Source organism: Microcaecilia unicolor, chromosome 7, assembly GCF_901765095.1.
Source record: "Microcaecilia unicolor chromosome 7, aMicUni1.1, whole genome shotgun sequence".
NCBI lineage: Eukaryota > Metazoa > Chordata > Amphibia > Gymnophiona > Siphonopidae > Microcaecilia > Microcaecilia unicolor.
In genome coordinates, this window is record NC_044037.1 from 236,113,279 (window position 1) to 236,132,381 (window position 19,103).

Genomic DNA, 19,103 nt, shown 5'->3' on the forward strand with positions numbered 1-19,103 from the left:
AGGAGAACCAGGAAAGGACGGTGCCCTGGAATCCAAATGAGGACAGTGTGTCGAGAAGTAACTTATGATTGACTGTGTCAAAGGCGGCAGATAGGTCGAGGAGGATGAGGATGGAATAGTGACCTTTGGATTTGGCAAGGAACAGGTCATTGCAGACTTTAGAGAGTGCTGTTTCTGTTGAGTGTAGTGGGCAAAAGCCGGATTGAAGCGGGTTGAGGACGGCCTGAGAGGAGAGGAAGTCAAGGCAGCGGCTGTGGACAGTACGTTCAAGTAATTTGGAGAGGAAGGGTAGAAGAGAGATGGGGCGGTAGTTGGAGGGACAGGTGGGGTCAAGTGATGGTTTTTTGAGAAGTGGTGTGACTACAGCGTGCTTGAAGGTGTCAGGGACAGTAGCAGTGGAGAGAGAGAGGGTGAGGATGTGACAGATTGAGGGGTTAACTGTAGGAGAGATGTTGATAAGCAGGTTGGTGGGAATGGGATCAGAGGAACAGGTGGTGCACTTAGAGGAAGAAAGAAGGCGAGCAGTTTCCTCTTCGGTGATCTGAGGGAAGGAGGAGAAGGAGGCCAGGTGAGGTTGGTTGAGGGAGTGGGTTAAGAAGCCACAGGGAGGAGAAGGCTTGGAAGTGAATTCAAGGTTTATCTTCTGTACTTTATCGCGGAAGTAGTCAGCTAGTGTTTGAGGAGAAAGTGAGGGGGGGTGGGAGCGGAGGGTACTTTAAGTAGGGAGTTGAGGGTGGCGAAGAGGCGACGAGGGTTGGAGCCAAGAGAATTGGTTAATTGAGAATAATATTCCTGTTTGGCAAGGAATAGGGAGGACTGGAAGGAGGATAGCATGAATTTGTAATGGGTGAAATCTGACAGGGTGCGAGATTTTCTCCAGAGTCGTTCAGCAGATTGGGTGCAGGAGCGGAGGTAACAGATGCAAGGGGTTAACCAGGGCTGAGGATTAATGCGCTTAGTGGGGCGAGAGACAGATGGTGCTACGGTATCCAGAGCAGTGGAGAGAATTTCATTGTAGGTAGAGACAGCCGTGTCGACAGATTCAGAAGACGAGATGGAAGGGAAGAGAGTGGAGGTGTGAGAGGATAGGGTAGGGGGGTCGACAGCTTGGAGATTCCTAAAGGCAGTGGTTATAGTTGGGCGAGGTTGAGGGGGAGGGTGATGAAGTGTGAGGGTGATTAGGTGATGATCTGAGATAGGAAGGACTGAGGTACAGAAATTGGAAGGTGAGCAGGAAGAGAAGAGAACGAGGTCGAGACAATGGCCATCACGGTGAGTAGGGGTGGTAGAGCATAGTCGGAGGTTAAAGGAGGATATCAGAGTAAGGAATTTAGAAGCATAGGAGTTGGATGGGTTGTCAACGTGAATGTTAAAATCGCCAAGAATGAGGGATGGAGATGCGGGATCAAGAAAGACGGTGAGCCAAGCGTCGAAGTCATTGAGGCTCTTGATGCCATTTTGAGCCTGTTTACAATTGAAAACAGTCGTTCCACAGTGCAAGTTGACATCAGCAGAGTGATAAGTACTCTTAAAAGGGCATTGACATTTGGGGAAATGTCCACATTGCAGTTGTCTAGTACTTCGATTAAAGATGGAGAATGTATACCTTCTGCTACTTTGCATTTTAGATGCTGAACAAACACTGTTAATTCAGCTTCCTCCATGGTAATGCCATATAAAGTTCATGGGGGCAGTAGACTGACTCTCTCTTCGGCCAAAGGCCTCAGATGTTGCCAAGTTTTATTAAAATTTGATGTACAGTACAAAAGAGGTCAGTCTATAATAAAAATAAGAAAATAACTACAGTTTTGATAGGATAGAACTGAGAATCAAAGAGAGGTGATAGGAGGGAGGATAGGTCATTGAGATAGAGAGAGGGCACTTTTTCATATTACTTACGAAGATGTTGTTACTATAATTTTCCAGTATGTATATGTATATATGTGTGTATGTCTGTGTGTATATAAAGTAGAATATTTGCAAGTATTAGCTATTGTGAAAGGGGACAGTTGCCCTATAGTTGCTAATAAAAATGTATATTTGTTTCAGTTTGAAAAAAAAGACATTTGAGCCATATAAGAGGGAAGATACACTGACACACCACTTATACTTTTATCTGCGTCTATGAGCACGCATCTCAGAAGCTCTTCATCAATTAAATTACAGTACATTATCCATGGATTATCCAGACATGTGTTTCCCAGTTAAATGCAATTTTCTCCTTAACCACTCTCATTTCAATTCATTTAGTTCTGGCTGCACTATTTAATGAGCCTTTATCTTTGGAAAAATTGAAAGATTGTAGATTGACTTTTTCATAACATTTGATTATCCAAAATATTGATCATCCTCACTAAACCAATCACTAGTTAATTTGGATAATCAACTCCCTACTCTATATAGCATTTATTTATCTTCTGTAGTTTTCAGACATATTTTAGATGATAGCCTATCTGGTATGCCTACTAAATCTCTTCTTTTCTCCTGCTGATTTTCAGCATTAGGCAGCTAAGTTTAGCCTAGGAAACCCAGCCACAGTTATCTGGTCAAATTTTGGCTGGCTAGGTGTATGGTTTATTGAATTTATTATACCACCTTTCATGTCAAGCAAGTCAAAGTGGTTTTCAAACTACATAAGAAAGAAGAATGAAACAGAGTTCCAGTAGATAATAGGAAAGGATAGAAGAATAGTGTTAAGAGAGGAAAGCAGGAGCTAGAAGTCCACAGATATGTAACCATCCACCACCCCAGCAGGACCAAGCCACACTCCATCCCCATAAGCTGCTTCCAATGCCAGTGAGAACAGATGAATTTTTTTTTAAATTTTTATTTATTCCATTATATAATTTTACATTCATATCATATAAATGCTCAGAATTAGAAAATAATCAATAAGGAACTAACAAAAACAATTCCCAATTGGGATTAAAGGAAATTAAATTTTTTATATTTGACCACAATTTTGGGGAGCAAGATCTGGAAAAAAAGAGAAAGAAGAATAAAAAATGAAAAAAAGAGAGGAGAACACAAAATCGACCCGCTAGCAGTATACACAACGTTAGCTGTGTTGGAATTCAGGTTGGAACTACATCCTTTTCCTTTGACATTATAAACTCTGACATTTTCTTTGGGTCTAAGAAAAGGTAATTAAAATTCTCCGAGGACAAGCAGGCTGCTTGTTCTCACGACTGGGTTGACGTCCACGGCAGCCCCCACCAACCGGAACAAAAACTTCGCGGGCGGTCCCACAAGCAGGGCACGCCCACCGCGCATGCGCGGCCGTCTTCCTGCCATTGCGCGACCGTTCCCGCTCAGTTTTTTTCGATTCCGCGCTGGAGAGAGACGTGTTATCGTCTCTCTGTCAGCCCTGGAAACCGGTTTGTGGCCTAGCCGCAAGTTTTTTCTCTGAGTTCTCTCTTTCTTTTGTACGCGTTCGCGTTTCTTTTTCCTCGGGAAAAAAAAAAGGTTGTCCCCTCGTCGCCTTTAGCCGCGGGGCGCCTAGTTGCGGCCTTGTGGCCACGCGGTGGTTTATTTTCGGGTGTGCTTTTCACCGCCACCATAGACGACTTTGATTTCGCCGACGCGATTTTTCCGTCGATGTCCTCGAAGGTCCCGAGCGGATTCAAGAAGTGTGGTTGGTGCGGCCGGCAGATCTCGCAAACCGATACCCACGCTTGGTGCCTCCAGTGCCTTGGGCCGGAGCATAATACCAAGACGTGCACCTTGTGTCTCGGCTTGCGGAAGCGGACACAGGTGGCGAGGTAATTTCTTCGGGACAGTCTTTTTGAAACTTGCGCCGGCCCCTCGACTTTGACCGGATCTTCGGTACCGGTAACGATGTCGACGAAATCGGCACCGACGATGGCACCGACCCCAGGAGTACAGGTACCGTTGGCCCGCCGGTCAGCCGGCAACGGCGGGGGTGAGCGGCCGCGCGGGCAATCGGCCCCGGCCACTCCCTCTACCCAGGGCCATCGGGACCGAACCCTGTCAGACCCGATTCCTCGAGGTCGGGGGGTTCTACCTCCTCTTCATCTCTACCACCCAGTGCCGATGACGGGCACCGAAAGAAAGCCAAAAAGCACTGTCAATCGGTCGCCCACGGCGCATGGGACCACCAGCTCCGGCGCCTCCAGAGATGACTCGACGCCGAGGAAGCGGCAGTGCCGAGAGGAGCGTTCCCCCTCGGTCGAAGAGGTGTCGCTGCGTCAGTCCATGGGTGCTTCGGTACCGTCTCCTGGACCTGAACAGCTTCCGGCACCGACACCCACACCGGCCCCCCTGCCTTTCCCGACAGCGGGCCTTGACGAGTGCCTCCGAGCCATCCTTCCAGGGATTTTGGAAGGGCTGATGCGCCAGGCTTTGCTGGCACCGGGGGTGCTTGCGCCCCCGGTGCCGTTGATGGAGGCGCCGGCGTGCTCCAGCCCGATGCCGAGGCCTTCGACACCGACGCCGCTTGCGGCACCGGTGTCGACCGCCACGCAGGTGGAATCCCCATCGACGTCGATGGAGGGAGCTTCATCCCCACCGACGTGGGAGTCCACCGCTCGACGCCACCGTCGAGGACATGGTTCCTCGCAGTCGAGACGGGCCCGGTTCAGGTCAGAGCTGCAAGAGCTCATGTCCGACACCGAGGAAGAGGCCTCATGGGGGGAGGAGGAGGACCCCAGATATTTCTCCTCAGAGGAGTCTGAGGGCCTTCCCTCCGACCCCACTCCTTCACCAGAGAGGAAGCTCTCGCCTCCTGAGAGCCTCTCCTTCGCCTCCTTCGTCAGGGACATGTCTATTTGCATTCCCTTCCCCGTGGTCTCTGTGGATGAGCTGAGGGTTGAGATGCTGAAGGTCCTCGACTATCCACCACCACCTAGAGAGTCTTCCACGGTGCCGTTGCACAATGTCCTCAAAGAGACACTGCTTCGGAACTGGCTGAAGCCCTTATCTAACCCCACCATCCCCAAGAAAGCGGAGTCCCAATACAGGATCCACTCTGACCCAGAGTTGATGCGGCCCCAATTGCCTCATGACTCGGCGGTCGTGGACTCTGCTCTCAAGAGAGCACGGAGTTCGAGGGATACCGCCTCGGCGCCCCCGGGGCGGGAGTCTTGCACTCTGGACTCGTTTGGGAGGAAGGCCTACCAATCTTCCATGCTCGTGACCCGCATCCAGTCGTACAAGCTCTACACGAGCATCCAAATGTGGAACAATGTGAAGCAACTGGCGGACCTGGTCAACAAGCTCCCTCCGGAGCAGTCCAGGCCCTTTCAGGAGGTGGTCAGGCAGCTGAAGGCGTGCAGAAAATTCCTATCATGGGGTATCTATGACACCTGTGATGTGGCATCCCGAGCTGCGGCCCAAGGTATAGTGATGCGCAGACTCTCATGGCTGCGTGCCTCTGACCTGGACAACCGCACCCAGCAACGGCTGGCGGATGTCCCTTGCCGGGGGGATAATATTTTCGGCGAGAAGGTCGAGCAGTTGGTGGACCAACTACACCAGCGAGAAACCGCCCTCGACAAGCTCTCCCACCGGGCACCTTCAGCATCCACCTCAGCAGGTGGACGTTTTTCCCGGGCCAGGCAGGCTATGCCCTACGCCTACAACAAGCGTAGGTACACCCAGCCGGCCCGAAGGCCTCCTCAGGCACAGGAACAGTTCCAGCGCGCTCATTCCCATCAACAGCGTGCGCCTAAGCAGCCCCCTGCGCCTCCACAGCAAAAGCCGGGGACGGGCTTTTGACTGGATCCATGGGAACATAGCCGCCATCAAAGTGTCCGTACCGGACGACCTGCCGGTCGGAGGGAGGTTGAAAGTTTTTCACCAAAGGTGGCCTCTGATAACCTCCGACCAGTGGGTTCTCCAAATAGTGCGGTGCGGATACACCCTGAATTTGGCCTCCACTCCACCAAATTGCCCACTGGGAGCCCAATCCTTCAGCTCCCATCACAAGCAGGTACTTGCAGAGGAACTCTCCGCCCTTCTCAGCGCCAATGCGGTCGAGCCCGTGCCACCCGGGCAGGAAGGGCAGGGATTCTATTCCAGGTACTTCCTTGTGGAAAAGAAAACAGGGGGGATGCGCCCCATCCTAGACCTGAGAGGCCTGAACAAATACCTGGTCAAAGAGAAGTTCAGGATGCTTTCCTTGGGCACCCTTCTACCAATGATTCACAAAGACGATTGGCTATGTTCCCTGGATTTAAAGGACGCTTACACCCACATCCCGATACTGCCAGCTCACAGACAGTATCTCAGATTCCGTCTGGGGACACGGCATTTTCAGTATTGTGTGCTGCCCTTTGGGCTCGCCTCTGCCCCACGGGTGTTCACGAAGTGTCTTGTGGTGGTTGCGGCGTACCTACGCAAGCTGGGAGTGCACGTGTTCCCGTATCTCGACGATTGGCTGGTCAAGAACACATCGGAGGCAGGAGCTCTCCGGTCCATGCAGTGCACTATTCACCTCCTGGAGCTGCTGGGGTTTGTGATAAATTACGCAAAGTCCCATCTCCCATGGCTCGCCTTCACATGAGACCTGCCCAATGGACCCTAGCTTCCCAGTGGTGTCAAGCTACCGGGAATCTAGAAGATGTCATCCGCCTGTCCCCCAGTTGCCGCAATTCGCTGCACTGGTGGACCATTCGGACCAATTTGACTCTGGGATGTCCATTCCAAATTCCGCAGCCCACGAAGGTGCTGACGACGGATGCATCTCGCCTGGGGTGGGGAGCTCATGTCAATGGGCTCCACACCCAGGGGCTGTGGTCCCTCCAGGAACAAGATCTTCAGATCAATCTCCTGGAGCTCTGAGCGGTCTGGCACGCACTGAAGGCCTTCAGAGATCGGCTGTCCTACCAAATCATCCAAATTCGGACAGACAATCAGGTTGCAATGTATTACATCAACAAGCAGGGGGGCACCGGATCTCGTCCCCTGTGTCAGGAAGCCGTCGGGATGTGGCGTTGGGCCTGCCAGTTCGGCATGCTTCTCCAAGCCACATACCTGGCAGGCGTAAACAACAGTCTGGCCGACAGACTGAGCAGAGTCATGCAACCGCACGAGTGGTCGCTCCATTCCAGAGTGGTACGCAAGATCTTCCGAGAATGGGGCACTCCCTCGGTGGACCTTTTCGCCTCTCAGACCAACCACAAGCTGCCTCTGTTCTGTTCCAGACTACAGGCACACGGCAGACTGGCGTCGGATGCCTTTCTCCTCCATTGGGGGACCGGCCTCCTGTATGCTTATCCTCCCATACCTTTGGTGGGGAAGACCTTACTGAAGCTCAAGCAAGACCACGGCACCATGATTCTGATAGCGCCTTTTTGGCCCCATCAGATCTGGTTCCCTCTACTTCTGGAGTTGTCCTCCGAAGAACCGTGGAGATTGGAGTGTTTTCCGACTCTCATTTCGCAGAACGACGGAGCGCTTCTGCACCCCAACCTTCAGTCTCTGGCTCTCACGGCCTGGATGTTGAGGGCGTAGATTTTGCTTCGTTGGGTTTGTCTGAGGGTGTCTCCCAGGTCTTGCTTGCCTCTAGAAAGGATTCCACTAAAAAGAGTTACTTTTTCAAGTGGAGGAGGTTTGTCGTTTGGTGTGAGAGCAAGGCCCTAGAACCTCGTTCTTGCCCTGCACAGAACCTGCTTGAATACCTTCTGCACTTATCAGAGTCTGGTCTCAAGACCAACTCAGTAAGGAATCACCTTAGTGCGATTAGTGCTTACCATTATCGTGTAGAGGGTAAAGCCATCTCTGGAGAGCCTTTAGTCGTTCGATTCATGAGAGGCTTGCTTTTGTCAAGGCCCCCTGTCAAGCCTCCTGCAGTGTCATGGGATCTCAACGCCGTCCTCACCCAGCTGATGAAACCTCCTTTTGAGCCACTGAATTCCTGCCATCTGAAGTACTTGACCTGGAAGGTCATTTTCTTGGTGGCAGTTACTTCAGCTCGTAGAGTCAGTGAGCTGCAGGCCCTGGTAGCTCTTGCTCCTTATACCAAATTTCATCACAACAGAGTAGTACTCCGCACTCACCCTAAGTTCCTGCCAAAGGTGGTGTCGGAGTTCCATCTTAACCAGTCAATTGTCTTGCCAACATTCTTTCCCAGACCACATACCCGCCCTGCTGAACGTCAGTTGCACACATTGGACTGCAAGCGAGCGTTGGCCTTCTATCTGGAGCGGACACAGCCCCACAGACAGTCCGCCCAATTGTTTCTTTTGACCCCAATAGGAAAGGGGTCGCTGTCGGGAAACGCACCATCTCCAATTGGCTAGCAGATTGCATTTCCTTCACTTACGCCCAGGCTGGGCTGGCTCTTGAGGGTCATGTCATGGCTCATAGTGTTAGAGCCATGGCAGCGTCAGTGGCTTACTTGAAGTCAGCCACTATTGAAGAGATTTGCAAGACTGCGACGTGGTCATCTGTCCACACATTCACATCACATTACTGCCTCCAGCAGGATACCCGACGCGACAGTTGGTTCGGGCAGTCGGTGCTGCAGAATCTGTTTGGGGTTTGAATCCAACTCCACCCTCTAGGACCCGATTTGTTCTGTTCAGGCTGCACTCTCAGTTAGTTGTTCTTCGTAGGTCAATTTCTGTTATGCCCTTGCCGTTGTGAGGTTCAATTGACCTGGGTTCTTGTTTTGAGTGAGCCTGAGAGCTAGGGATACCCCAGTCGTGAGAACAAGCAGCCTGCTTGTCCTCGGAGAAAGTGAATGATACATACGTGTAGCAGGTGTTCTCCGAGGACAGCAGGCTGATTGTTCTCACCTACCCTCCCTCCTCCCCTTTGGAGTTGCGTTTTCCTCATTCCTTTGCTTGTCATTCAACTGAGCAGGAACGGTCGCGCACGGGCGGGAAGACGGCCGCGCATTCGCGGTGGGCGTGCCCTGCGTGCGGGACTGCCCGTGAAGTTTTTGTTCCGGTTGGTGGGGGCTGCCGTGGACGTCAACCCAGTCGTGAGAACAATCAGCCTGCTGTCCTCGGAGAACACCTGCTACAGGTAGTATCATTCGCTTTATTAATAGATATAAGACACCTACATGGGAACTTTAAAACGTAGGTGCCCCCTAGTGCGAGCACTCTAGGTTTTAACATCATAAATTCTTTTCGTCTTTTCTGCGTGTCCTTATTTAGATCTGGAAAATTTTGTATCTTTTCACCCAAGAACGTGTCATTCAAATGTTTAAAATATAGTCTGAAAATGTTATTGCGATCGGATTCAAATGCAAATGAAACTAATAAGGTAGATCGATGAGTAACCACTTCCAGTGAACTTTCCAAGAGATCAGTTATATTGAGTCCAGGTTGAAGTTCCAAGCCTTTGGATTTAATTCCATGTATACTATGGGCTCGAGTAATAGGAGGAATAGCTTCTGTTGGAATTAGCAAGATTTCTCTAAGATATTTTTTCACCATATCAGTTGGAGACAGTACTGGAATTTGAGGAAATTTTAAGAATCTTAAGTTATTCTTTCTGGCTTGGTTATCAAGATATTCTAGTTTTTTCACTAGAATATCCCTGTCTCTGATAATTGTTCCTGTTTGACTCTGTAAATCCTTAATCTCTCCACTTAATAGTGCAATCTTTCCTTCATTTTCATGTACTCTTGCTGTTATTGAATCCTGTCTTTGTTTTAATGAAGAAACTTCTTCGGTAAAAGTCTTTATAGCTTGGGAAAAGGTGGAGTTCAATCCCTGAATTGCCTCCCACAGATTGTCCATTATGACTATAGCCGGTTTTGTCAGTCCTCCAGCCCCCGAAGAAACAAACCCTATGTTAGTGGCAGGAATCGGATCACTCACCGTTCCACCTCCCAACATTGATGTTACAGGGGTTGAGGCATCAGCAGGCCCTCCTCCAGCTGCAATCAAGCTCAGCTCCTCAGGCATAGTTTGTTGCAGCAGTTCTGCCATCCTCGGTTTGCTTCCGGGTTGGGGTGGAATGGCCAGCAGGGGCGGACTCAATGACGCCGCTTCAACGCTGTGATCCGAGTAAACCTCGGATCCAACCAACACGGGTGTTTGTTGTTCCTGTCTCCGAACTCCACAATCTTCCAGCGTCTGCTGGCGGTAAGCGGGACCCTCGGGGGTGGAGGAGACTAGTCGCCCGATTTTCCCCTTCCTCTTGCCCATATTCTCTAGGGGCAGGAGGAATCTCACTCGTCGGCGTTTGCTGGAGTAGGGAGCTCAGGAGCGCACATCCTCTCCCGACACCATCTTGCTCCCCTGAGAACAGATGAATTTTAAGAGCTAGCTTGAATTTGCTGTAGCTTGGTTCCAGATTGGGGTGGGGGGGGGGGGGGAGAGGCAACAAGTTCCACAAGAGGTTACAAAGAAGAAAGTACAATGTCATGTAGATTCTAGACATGCACATTACATGGGAACATCAATAGGGTTGTTCATTAGTAGAAAGTATTCAGTGGAAAATCTATCTGGTTAGGCGTAGTTGACTATGTTCTTAAAGATAATTGACTAAAATTAACTGATTATCATACCCGCCCAATCAGCACTTAACCAGCCGAGTGCCGACTCTGACCCTGGAACTCCCCCAAAATTGCCGTTTTTAAGTGTGGTGCTAAACAGTTATTAGGTAACAAAAGAGAGGGTGAAACAGTACCTAAGCACAACCAACCAAAGAAAAAAGCACAGCTGGGCCTTCAAGACTAAGACAAACAAGAGTCCTTTTATTCTGAAAGACCCGACACGGGCCGTGTTTTGACGTGAAGACGCCTGCGTCAGGGGTCCAAAGTCACAATGTTCTTAAAGGCACAGAAAAAAAAGGAACACTATAAAAACAGGTTCCTTGCTGTAATAATGTCTCCCAAAGAAAAGCAAACGTAAGTGTCCACAAGTATCCACATTTTCATGATGACCGCCGTCAGTTAGAGGATAAAAGGACTCTTGTTTGTCTCAGTCTTGAAGGCCCAGCTTTTTTTCTTTGGTTGCAAAACGGTTATTTTCAGCAGTATTAGCCAGTTAAGTACTGCTGAAAATTAGCAGTTAGCCCTGAACAGGCGATTCAACAGGCCAGGAGCTGTTTGTAGCTGGTTAAATCACTTTGAATATCAGTTTGAACATAGTTAAGTCAGTTGCATATGCCTATCAGCCTTATTTTCGAAAGAGAAGATGCCCATATTTCGACCCAAATCGGGAGATGGGCGCCTTTCTCCTGTGGGCGCCCAAATCGGTATAATCGAAAGCCGATTTTGGGCGTCTCCAACTGCAATCTGCGTGGGAACGGACAAAGTTGACAGGGGCGTGTCGGAGGCGTGGTGAAGGCAGGGCTGGGGCGTGTTTATCGGCTGAGGAGAGATGGGCGCCCCCGGCCAATAATCGAAAAAAGAAGGGCGCCAGAAGCGAGAATTTGGTCCGCTTTTTGTGGACCCTTTTTTCTCACGAACAAGTCCCACCACCTCCCACCGGAAAAAAACAACTTTACAAACTTTTATTTTTAAGAGTATATTCTTCACTATGCCTCTGTCCCTGCGACGGCAGTTGAAGACATCCTTCCCTGCAACGGCAGTTGAGAACGTCCAAGATGCTTCCAACACCCTCTTTATTTATTTAGATTGTGGATCACAAGTAGCAGCAGTGGGAGCCACCTCTGGATTGCTAGACCAGTGTTCTAACCACTAGGCCAGTCTGTCACTCCTCTGCTCCATTCCACTTCCTTGAAATTTGGCCATCACTGTGGGGGGGGGGGGGGGCAGTATGTAGGTCCCTGGGCGGGGGAGATATATGTGTGTCAGCAGAGGCATAGCGAAGGCATGGACGTCCTTCTTTCAAACATTTTGGACATCCTGAACTGCCCCCCTACAGGGACAGCCACATTTCAAGGAAGTAGAGTGGAGGAGTGGTTAGAGCACTGGTCTAGCAATCCCGCAGTGGGTGGTTCAAATCCCACTGCTGCCACTTGTGATCCACAATCCAAATAAATAAAGAAGGTGTTGGAAGCATTTTGGACATTCTCAACTGCCGTTGCAGGGAAGGACGTCTTCAACTGCCATCTGCCCAAATCTGATGCATTTGCCCGGCACCAACCGCATTATCAAAACAAAAGATGGATGCCCATCTTTTTGGAAAATACGGTCTGTTCCGCCCCTTCACGTAACCGTCCTCGGAGATAGACGCCCATGGAGATGGGCGTTCGCGTTCGATTATGCCCCTCCACGTATCCTTTATGTTTGAACAACAACAGCTAGATATTCATCATAGGTCAGTTAAAAATCTTGTTTTATTTGTGTTGAATTTTTACTGAATAGGTACTTACCAGATTTATGGCAGTGATAATTAAAAGGTTAGACAAGATGTATTGAATGAACAGTCAGTTATAAAGTTTTGTGTTAATATTGTATCAGTCTTGTATTTTAAAGTTGTTCTATTATATCTTGTAGTGGGATATGTAATGATTCAGTGGATAATTAAATTCAAATAAATAACAGTTGTTCTATGATGGGCGTTCCATTGAGGATTATTCAACAACCCCATTGTATAGAAGGACAAGGCTTTGGAACCTGTGTCAGTCTCAGTAGGAACCAGAAGTTTAGACAAAGCTCTGCTATGAGAGGCTTAGTGGAAAGTTATTTCATGTATCGACAAGTAAAGAATCACTGTGAGGTCAGCTTCTAACCCACGGAATTGGAGATCTTAGTATATACTGTGACCTCACATTTTCCAAAGCCATATTGAAAGCATACTGGAAGCACTAGCAGTGCTAAGAGATACTAGATTTAGGGACCTATATACTAATCATTTTTCCCATAGATGTGTGGTGGATAATCTTGTAAGACAACACCCATAAAAATAGAAAAAAAACCCACTCTTATTCCTACATTTTAAAGGTAACATAGGGGTCCTTTTACTAAGGTACGCTGAAAAATGGCCTGCAGTAGTAAAGCACGCAGAATTATTTTTCAGCACACTTACAAAAAAATGCCTTTTTAAAATTTTGGCAAAAATGGACATGCAGCAAAATGAAAATTGGTGCATGTCCATTTTGGGTCTGAGACCTTACCGCCAGCCATTGACTTAGCTGTTTGACGCGGTAGCTGGGTGGTAATGACCTGCACGCATCAAATGCCACTTGATGCGCGTAGCTGACGCGCACCAGAAATTAAAAAATATTTTTGGGATGCGCGTAGTGGATGCGCGCCAAAATTGAAATTACAGCAAGGGCCACGTGGTAACTGGGTGGCAACTCCAATTTGTAAAAGGGCCCCGTGGAGGGGTATAATCAAAAGGGACGCCCAAGCTTTCCTGAGGACGTCCTCGCAGGACGTCCCCAGACAGGGGCGGGGAAACCCATATTATCGAAACAAGATGGACACCCATCTTTCGTTTCGATAATACGGTCAGGGACGCCCAAATTGCGAAATTTAGGTCCACCTTAGGGATGGTCGTCCCCAATTTTCGGCGATAATGGAAACCGAGGACGCCCATCTCAGAAACGACCAAATCCAAGCCATTTGGTCGTAGGAGGAGCCAGCATTCGTAGTGCATTGGTCCCCCCTGACATGCCAGGACACCAACCGGGCACCCTAGGGGGCACTCAGTGGACTTCAGAAATTGCTGCCAGGTGCATAGCTCCCTTACCTTGTGTGCTGATCCCCCCAACCCCCCAAACCCACTCCCCACAATTGTACACCACTACCATAGCCCTTAGGTGTGAAGGGGGGCACCTACATGTGGGTACAATGGGTTTCTGGTGGGTTTTGAAGGGCTCATATTTACCAGCACAAGTGTAACAGGTAGGAGAGGATGGGCCTGGGTCTGCCTGCCTGAAGTGCACTGCACCCATTAAAACTGCTCTAGGGACCTGCATACTGCTGTCATAGAGCTGGGTATGCTATTTCAGGCTGGCATAGAGGCTGGAAAAAATATTTTTTTAAATATTTTTTGAGGGCGGGAGGGGGTTAGTGACCACTGGGGGAGTAATGGTCATCTGCTCATTTAGGGCACATTTTCTTGGTCATAAGAAAAAAAGGACCAAGTAAAGTCGTCCAAGTGTTCATCGGGGATGCCCTTCTTTTTTCCATTATCAGTTGAGGACGCCCATGTGTTAGGCACGCCCCAGTCCCACCTTCGCTACGCCTCCGACACGCCCCCGGGAACTTTGGTCATCCCCACGATGGAAAGCAGTTGAGGACGCCCAAAATCCGCGTTCGATTATGCCGATTTGGGCTACCCTGTGAGAAGGACACCCGTCTTGCAATTTGTGTCGAAAGATGGGCGTCCTTCTCTTTCAAAAATAAGCCTGATAGGCTCCCAAAACTATTCCCAGTAGCATATAAATGCTCTCATGAGATAGAGGTACCTATGTGCATACTCTGCAGGTATGCTGATGTTTAATAAGTATACCTCTTGCTTGCAACTCCGAACCAGCTCCACCCAAACTGAGCCTTTGAGAACATCTATGTGTAAAAGCAGCACTGCACCAAGGACTGAGAGAGCACAAAATTACTCACAATCTACCATCTCTGCTTATCTACAAGATATTAGATTTGCAGTAGCGAAGTTTGCAAGGTGAGGAGACACCACTGGATGAGTCTCACAGAGTACAATTATAGCCCACAATGGTCCTGCATACAAGTAAGAGGTTTGAATATTGACCTGAATCTTCTCAACATAACCTGATTTTGAGGTAGAGAGATTAGATTCATCCCTTGGTCTCTCCTATCCATACCCCCTTCTCTTCCCTTTCATAGTGCTTTTTGAAGACCTTGACTGACAGAAAATAAATGATGATAAACAGTCACATCAGTTTCCTATCTTCTTACCTCCTGCAGTTTACCAGCTCACCGACTTCTCTCTTCAGCAATGACAACCCACCCTCATGTTTGTTATGTTACATTTCTATACTATGATCCTTAGACACAGTCTTGCAACTTGTTTTATTGTGTATCCTTTGGAGCATGCACAATTCTGTGTGATAATACTGTGTTGTTTAACTTTAGGAAGTAACTTGGGATCCTTTTACTAAGATGCCCTAAGAAATGGGCTTAGTACGTTTTAACACAGGACTTTCCTGTGCACTGAGCCCATTTCTAGAATGCCCCTAAAACAGGGCTTTTTTCTTTTGCAGGCTCTGTGCTAATTTTTCCATTAGCGTACAAGATCTGCAAAAATATCAGTGCAGGAGCATTTAAAGTGCTCCCACATTAACTTATGTTAGACAATTAGTGGTTAATGGAAATACCGCAAAACAGGTTACAGCATTTTGTAGTAGCCTGTTTTTCACACTCTAAATGCACATTAGAACTTAATGCCCTTTAATAAAGGGGCCCCTTACTCACGATTGGGTCAATGTGTTCTTGGTCTTCTGTGCATGATAATAGTGTGGGCATGCTAGCAGAGGCATTTTTATCATGTCCATGGTAAACTGTATTGAATCGTTCATTAAGTGGTGCTTTAATCTGCATGTTGAATTTTTTAGCATTTTCATGCCAAACTTTAATGCAAATCCATGGGCTTCAAATGAAAGATTTACAACAAATTGCCGCACTGATAGACTATCATGTGCATATGATGGGACAATTTTATAAGCACTACTAGGGTGTTTTGCATACTCAAGAAAATGCTTATAGAATTACCCAGGGGTATACTTGGAAAGCAATGAGGATAAATCTATAAAGAGGTGCCTATTCAGTGCCAAGAATGCACATAAATGACCAGAATACCAGCATGTATACAGGTATTTATGCACTTACCCCGAGATTCTATATAGTGTAACTTAAGTTGTGTGTGCAAATCCAGTCATATTCCGGATTTGTGCGTGCAACTTAATTAGGTAACAAGCCAGTAAGCGCTGATAATTGCCACTTAACAAGCAATTATTGACACTAATTGGCATTAATTAGAGTTTACATGTAAAACTGTCTAAACATATTCTATAACGTAATACGTGTAAATTCTAAGTTGCATAGTTGAAAAGGGGCATGGCCATGGGCGGGTCGTTGGCATTTCTCAAATCTATGTATGGGATTTACACCAAGTTTTACTTGGCGTAACTGCCTGTGACTAAATTTAGTCACATGGACGAACACTCTGCATATTCTGTAATCTGTGCAGAAATGTAGGCTTAGGGCCAGATTCTGTATATGGTTCCTAAAAAATCTGCGTGTTAAAAGTTTCCACCTAAGTGTATTCTATAAATGGTGCCTAGATTTAGATGCAGTATATAGAATACGCTTAGACAGAAATCCCAGCGCCTAAAACACGTGTCCATATAGGCCAACAAAAACATGGCCTAAACCCCTGCATGTAGATTTATGTACACTGGGCCATATTCTATAACTGCACATGTAAATTTTGGAATGCCCATGAACTGCTCATTTCCCCACCCATAGCCATGCCCGTTTTGAACTGCACACATTAGAATTTAGGCACAGTTCATTACAGAATACACTTAGTGAGTTGTGTGCGTAAATTCTAATTGCCAATTAGTGTTTATTATTGCTTGTTAAGTGCTGTTATCAAAGCTGATTAGCTTGTTTAGCCAATTAAATTACGCCCATTGTTATAAATATGCATAGAGTTTGGCACAGATCTCTAGGTGCGCTATATAGAATCTGGGGGTTATTCTATAAAGTATGCCTAAATTTAGGTCTACTGTATAGAATACGCCTAGGCATATTTTTTTTCAGTGCAGATTTTTCAGGCACCATATATAGAAGAATCTAACCCTAACACACATAAATGTCAATATTCTGGCTATGCACTGTTCTGTGAACTGACACTTAAATGTGCTTATACAAAGGTAGGGTCTAGCATTTAGGCACTAACGTTTACACCAGCTCTAAGGATGGTGGAAGTAACACACCTAACATATATATGCATATTTGCCCTGCTAGACCTGCATTCTGTAAAGAGAAGTAGCCTAAATTAAAATGTTGACAAACTTACTGTGCTGTAATTTTTTAATCATATTATATGACACAGAGATGAACTTAAACATGAGGAGAATAGATATTACACATCTCTAGTATTCTTTTATTCAAGTTTGATCTTTGCCTGTACCTTCCCCCCCCCCCCCCCCCCCCCCCACCCACTCACTCAGGAGACCCAGGCAGACAATACTTTACAGAATTACATCTGATAAAAGAGTCATTAAGTAGGATAGGGTTCTAGAACATCCTGGTTAAAATATTTCTTTATTGCCATTGCTGTGTTCTCAGTTATTCCCTTTTCTAAGAATAAATGGTGTTATTTAGCTCTTTGTATATCCAACCAAAGTTGAGCTGCACAAGGGTCTTCCACTAGCATTCCTGCTTGTGTGAGGAGGTGTTATGATATTGTGCTTTCAATCATGAGTGACAGGTGGGCTAAGGACCACCCTGCACAATGAAACTGCTTAGCAGGAAATTCGGAATGGTATACTCAACCCAACTGTTGCTGTGATAATAACAAACTTCTGTATACTAAGTGCCCAGATAGAATAAAGCTCAGCCATATATTAAAACATGTTTTCACAAAAACAATATAAATGAAACTATTTTAAAAGTAGAGTCCATAAAGGAGGATATGTAGGAAACTGGATGAATGCACTTATTATATCAGACGTTTTCTGTTATTATTGTTACTTATCTTTTTTGGTAAGCTTGATGCAAACTGCTGTGATCTGCAAGTTAGTTAATGGTGGTATAGCATGTGTAAATAAAAAGAATTATTTGAATAATGCATTTATTTTTACATACAGGTCTTTCACTGGGATCTTTACTGCAGAAAATGGTTTTAAAGCTAGTTGCCCTAGATCCCTATTATTATTTCCAAGAAGGCTGGAATATATTTGATGGTATTATTGTTACTCTAAGTTTAGTAGAGCTGGGTCTTGCAAATGTGGAAGGATTATCAGTTCTCCGATCCTTCAGATTGGTGAGTATACTAATAAAGAGAACTTGTTCAGTAAATATTAACCTTGATGTATAGTGCTCATTGCCAATTATTAATTCCAATAGTTGATGGGCAATTCTTGGCTTGATTACCCCTCCTCCCCACACACATACTGATTCCTGAAGAGATGTCCAGTATTTTTGTGGTCGGCACTGTATTGACTATTCATTTTAATATATCCTATTTGTATGTTACTGGTGTTTTAATATGTGGCAGATAGTATTGATGTAGGGTTAATTGTTGTACATTATCTCCTCCTAATTCTTTATCAAAATGCATTTCCCTTGTTGTAATACTTGACAGGAACCCTATAGGATTTCTCAGGTTTCTGAAAAGCTATCACCATTCTCATCCTATATTAATTTGTGATTCTAGAGATAATGTAAACTGCCATGCAGATGCAGCTGCAGATGCCAAAAACTAAAAGTAAGCCACCCAGAATGCTAGATGCCGCGTATTATAAATTTTTTAAATAAATGAAAGTGAGAATATTAAAGTTAATGTACAATAGATGAGCAGGGTTTTTGATTACCATATGCTAGCACAAGTGAATGTTTTCTGGCAGTAAAAATTATAAAGCAAAACCAAAAATAAATCTCTGTGCTGAACAAATTATATATTTAAATTCTATAATCCCTATGCCGATCAACTGAGAATGGGAGATGGAATACAAGGATATGTGAAAAGTGAAGCTCTCACAGTAGCACCTGATTTACTCTAAGGCTTTTTGCCCCTTCTGTGCCTATGGTGAAAACACTTTGTAAATTAGATCCTTAGCAAGAAATTATGTTTGCTTTCTTGTGAAAGTTTGCCTGTGAACAATAAATTGCATCCTCTTGGTCAATTTACATATGTATGCTTGCATTTTCAAAAGTATTTGTATTAAGTGAAAATCCTGTCCCAACTCTACTGCCTGGAATATCTTTGCTCAATGTGAATAAAAGGAAGTACATGCAGACTGTGAGAGGGTAATTCTATGAGAAGCTGCATGGTTTCAGGTGGAAGGAATGCAGTACTGGTGTTCTAGTCATTTACACGCATATGTGGACACATAGGGGTGAAGTCTAAATATAGCGCTAAAAAAAGCGCTATTCTATAAACTGCATTTAAAGTTAGGTGTGGTTTATAGAATAGCACTGACGCCTGGGACTCGTGCCTAACTTTAGGTACAACCATTTGCACCAACTGAAATGAAGTGCAAATATGCATGGCTAAATTAGGTTC

At 46.3% G+C, this 19,103-nt stretch overlaps 1 protein-coding gene across 1 annotated transcript in view; it reads left to right on the forward strand.

Moving 5' to 3' along the window:
• Positions 1–19,103, forward strand: part of LOC115474187 (sodium channel protein type 2 subunit alpha-like) — a 335,664-nt gene that overhangs the window by 189,165 nt on the left and 127,396 nt on the right. The window contains 2 exon segments of the mRNA XM_030209540.1: positions 17,686–17,713; positions 17,715–17,861. Of these exon segments, the coding sequence (XP_030065400.1) occupies positions 17,686–17,713; positions 17,715–17,861 (175 nt within the window).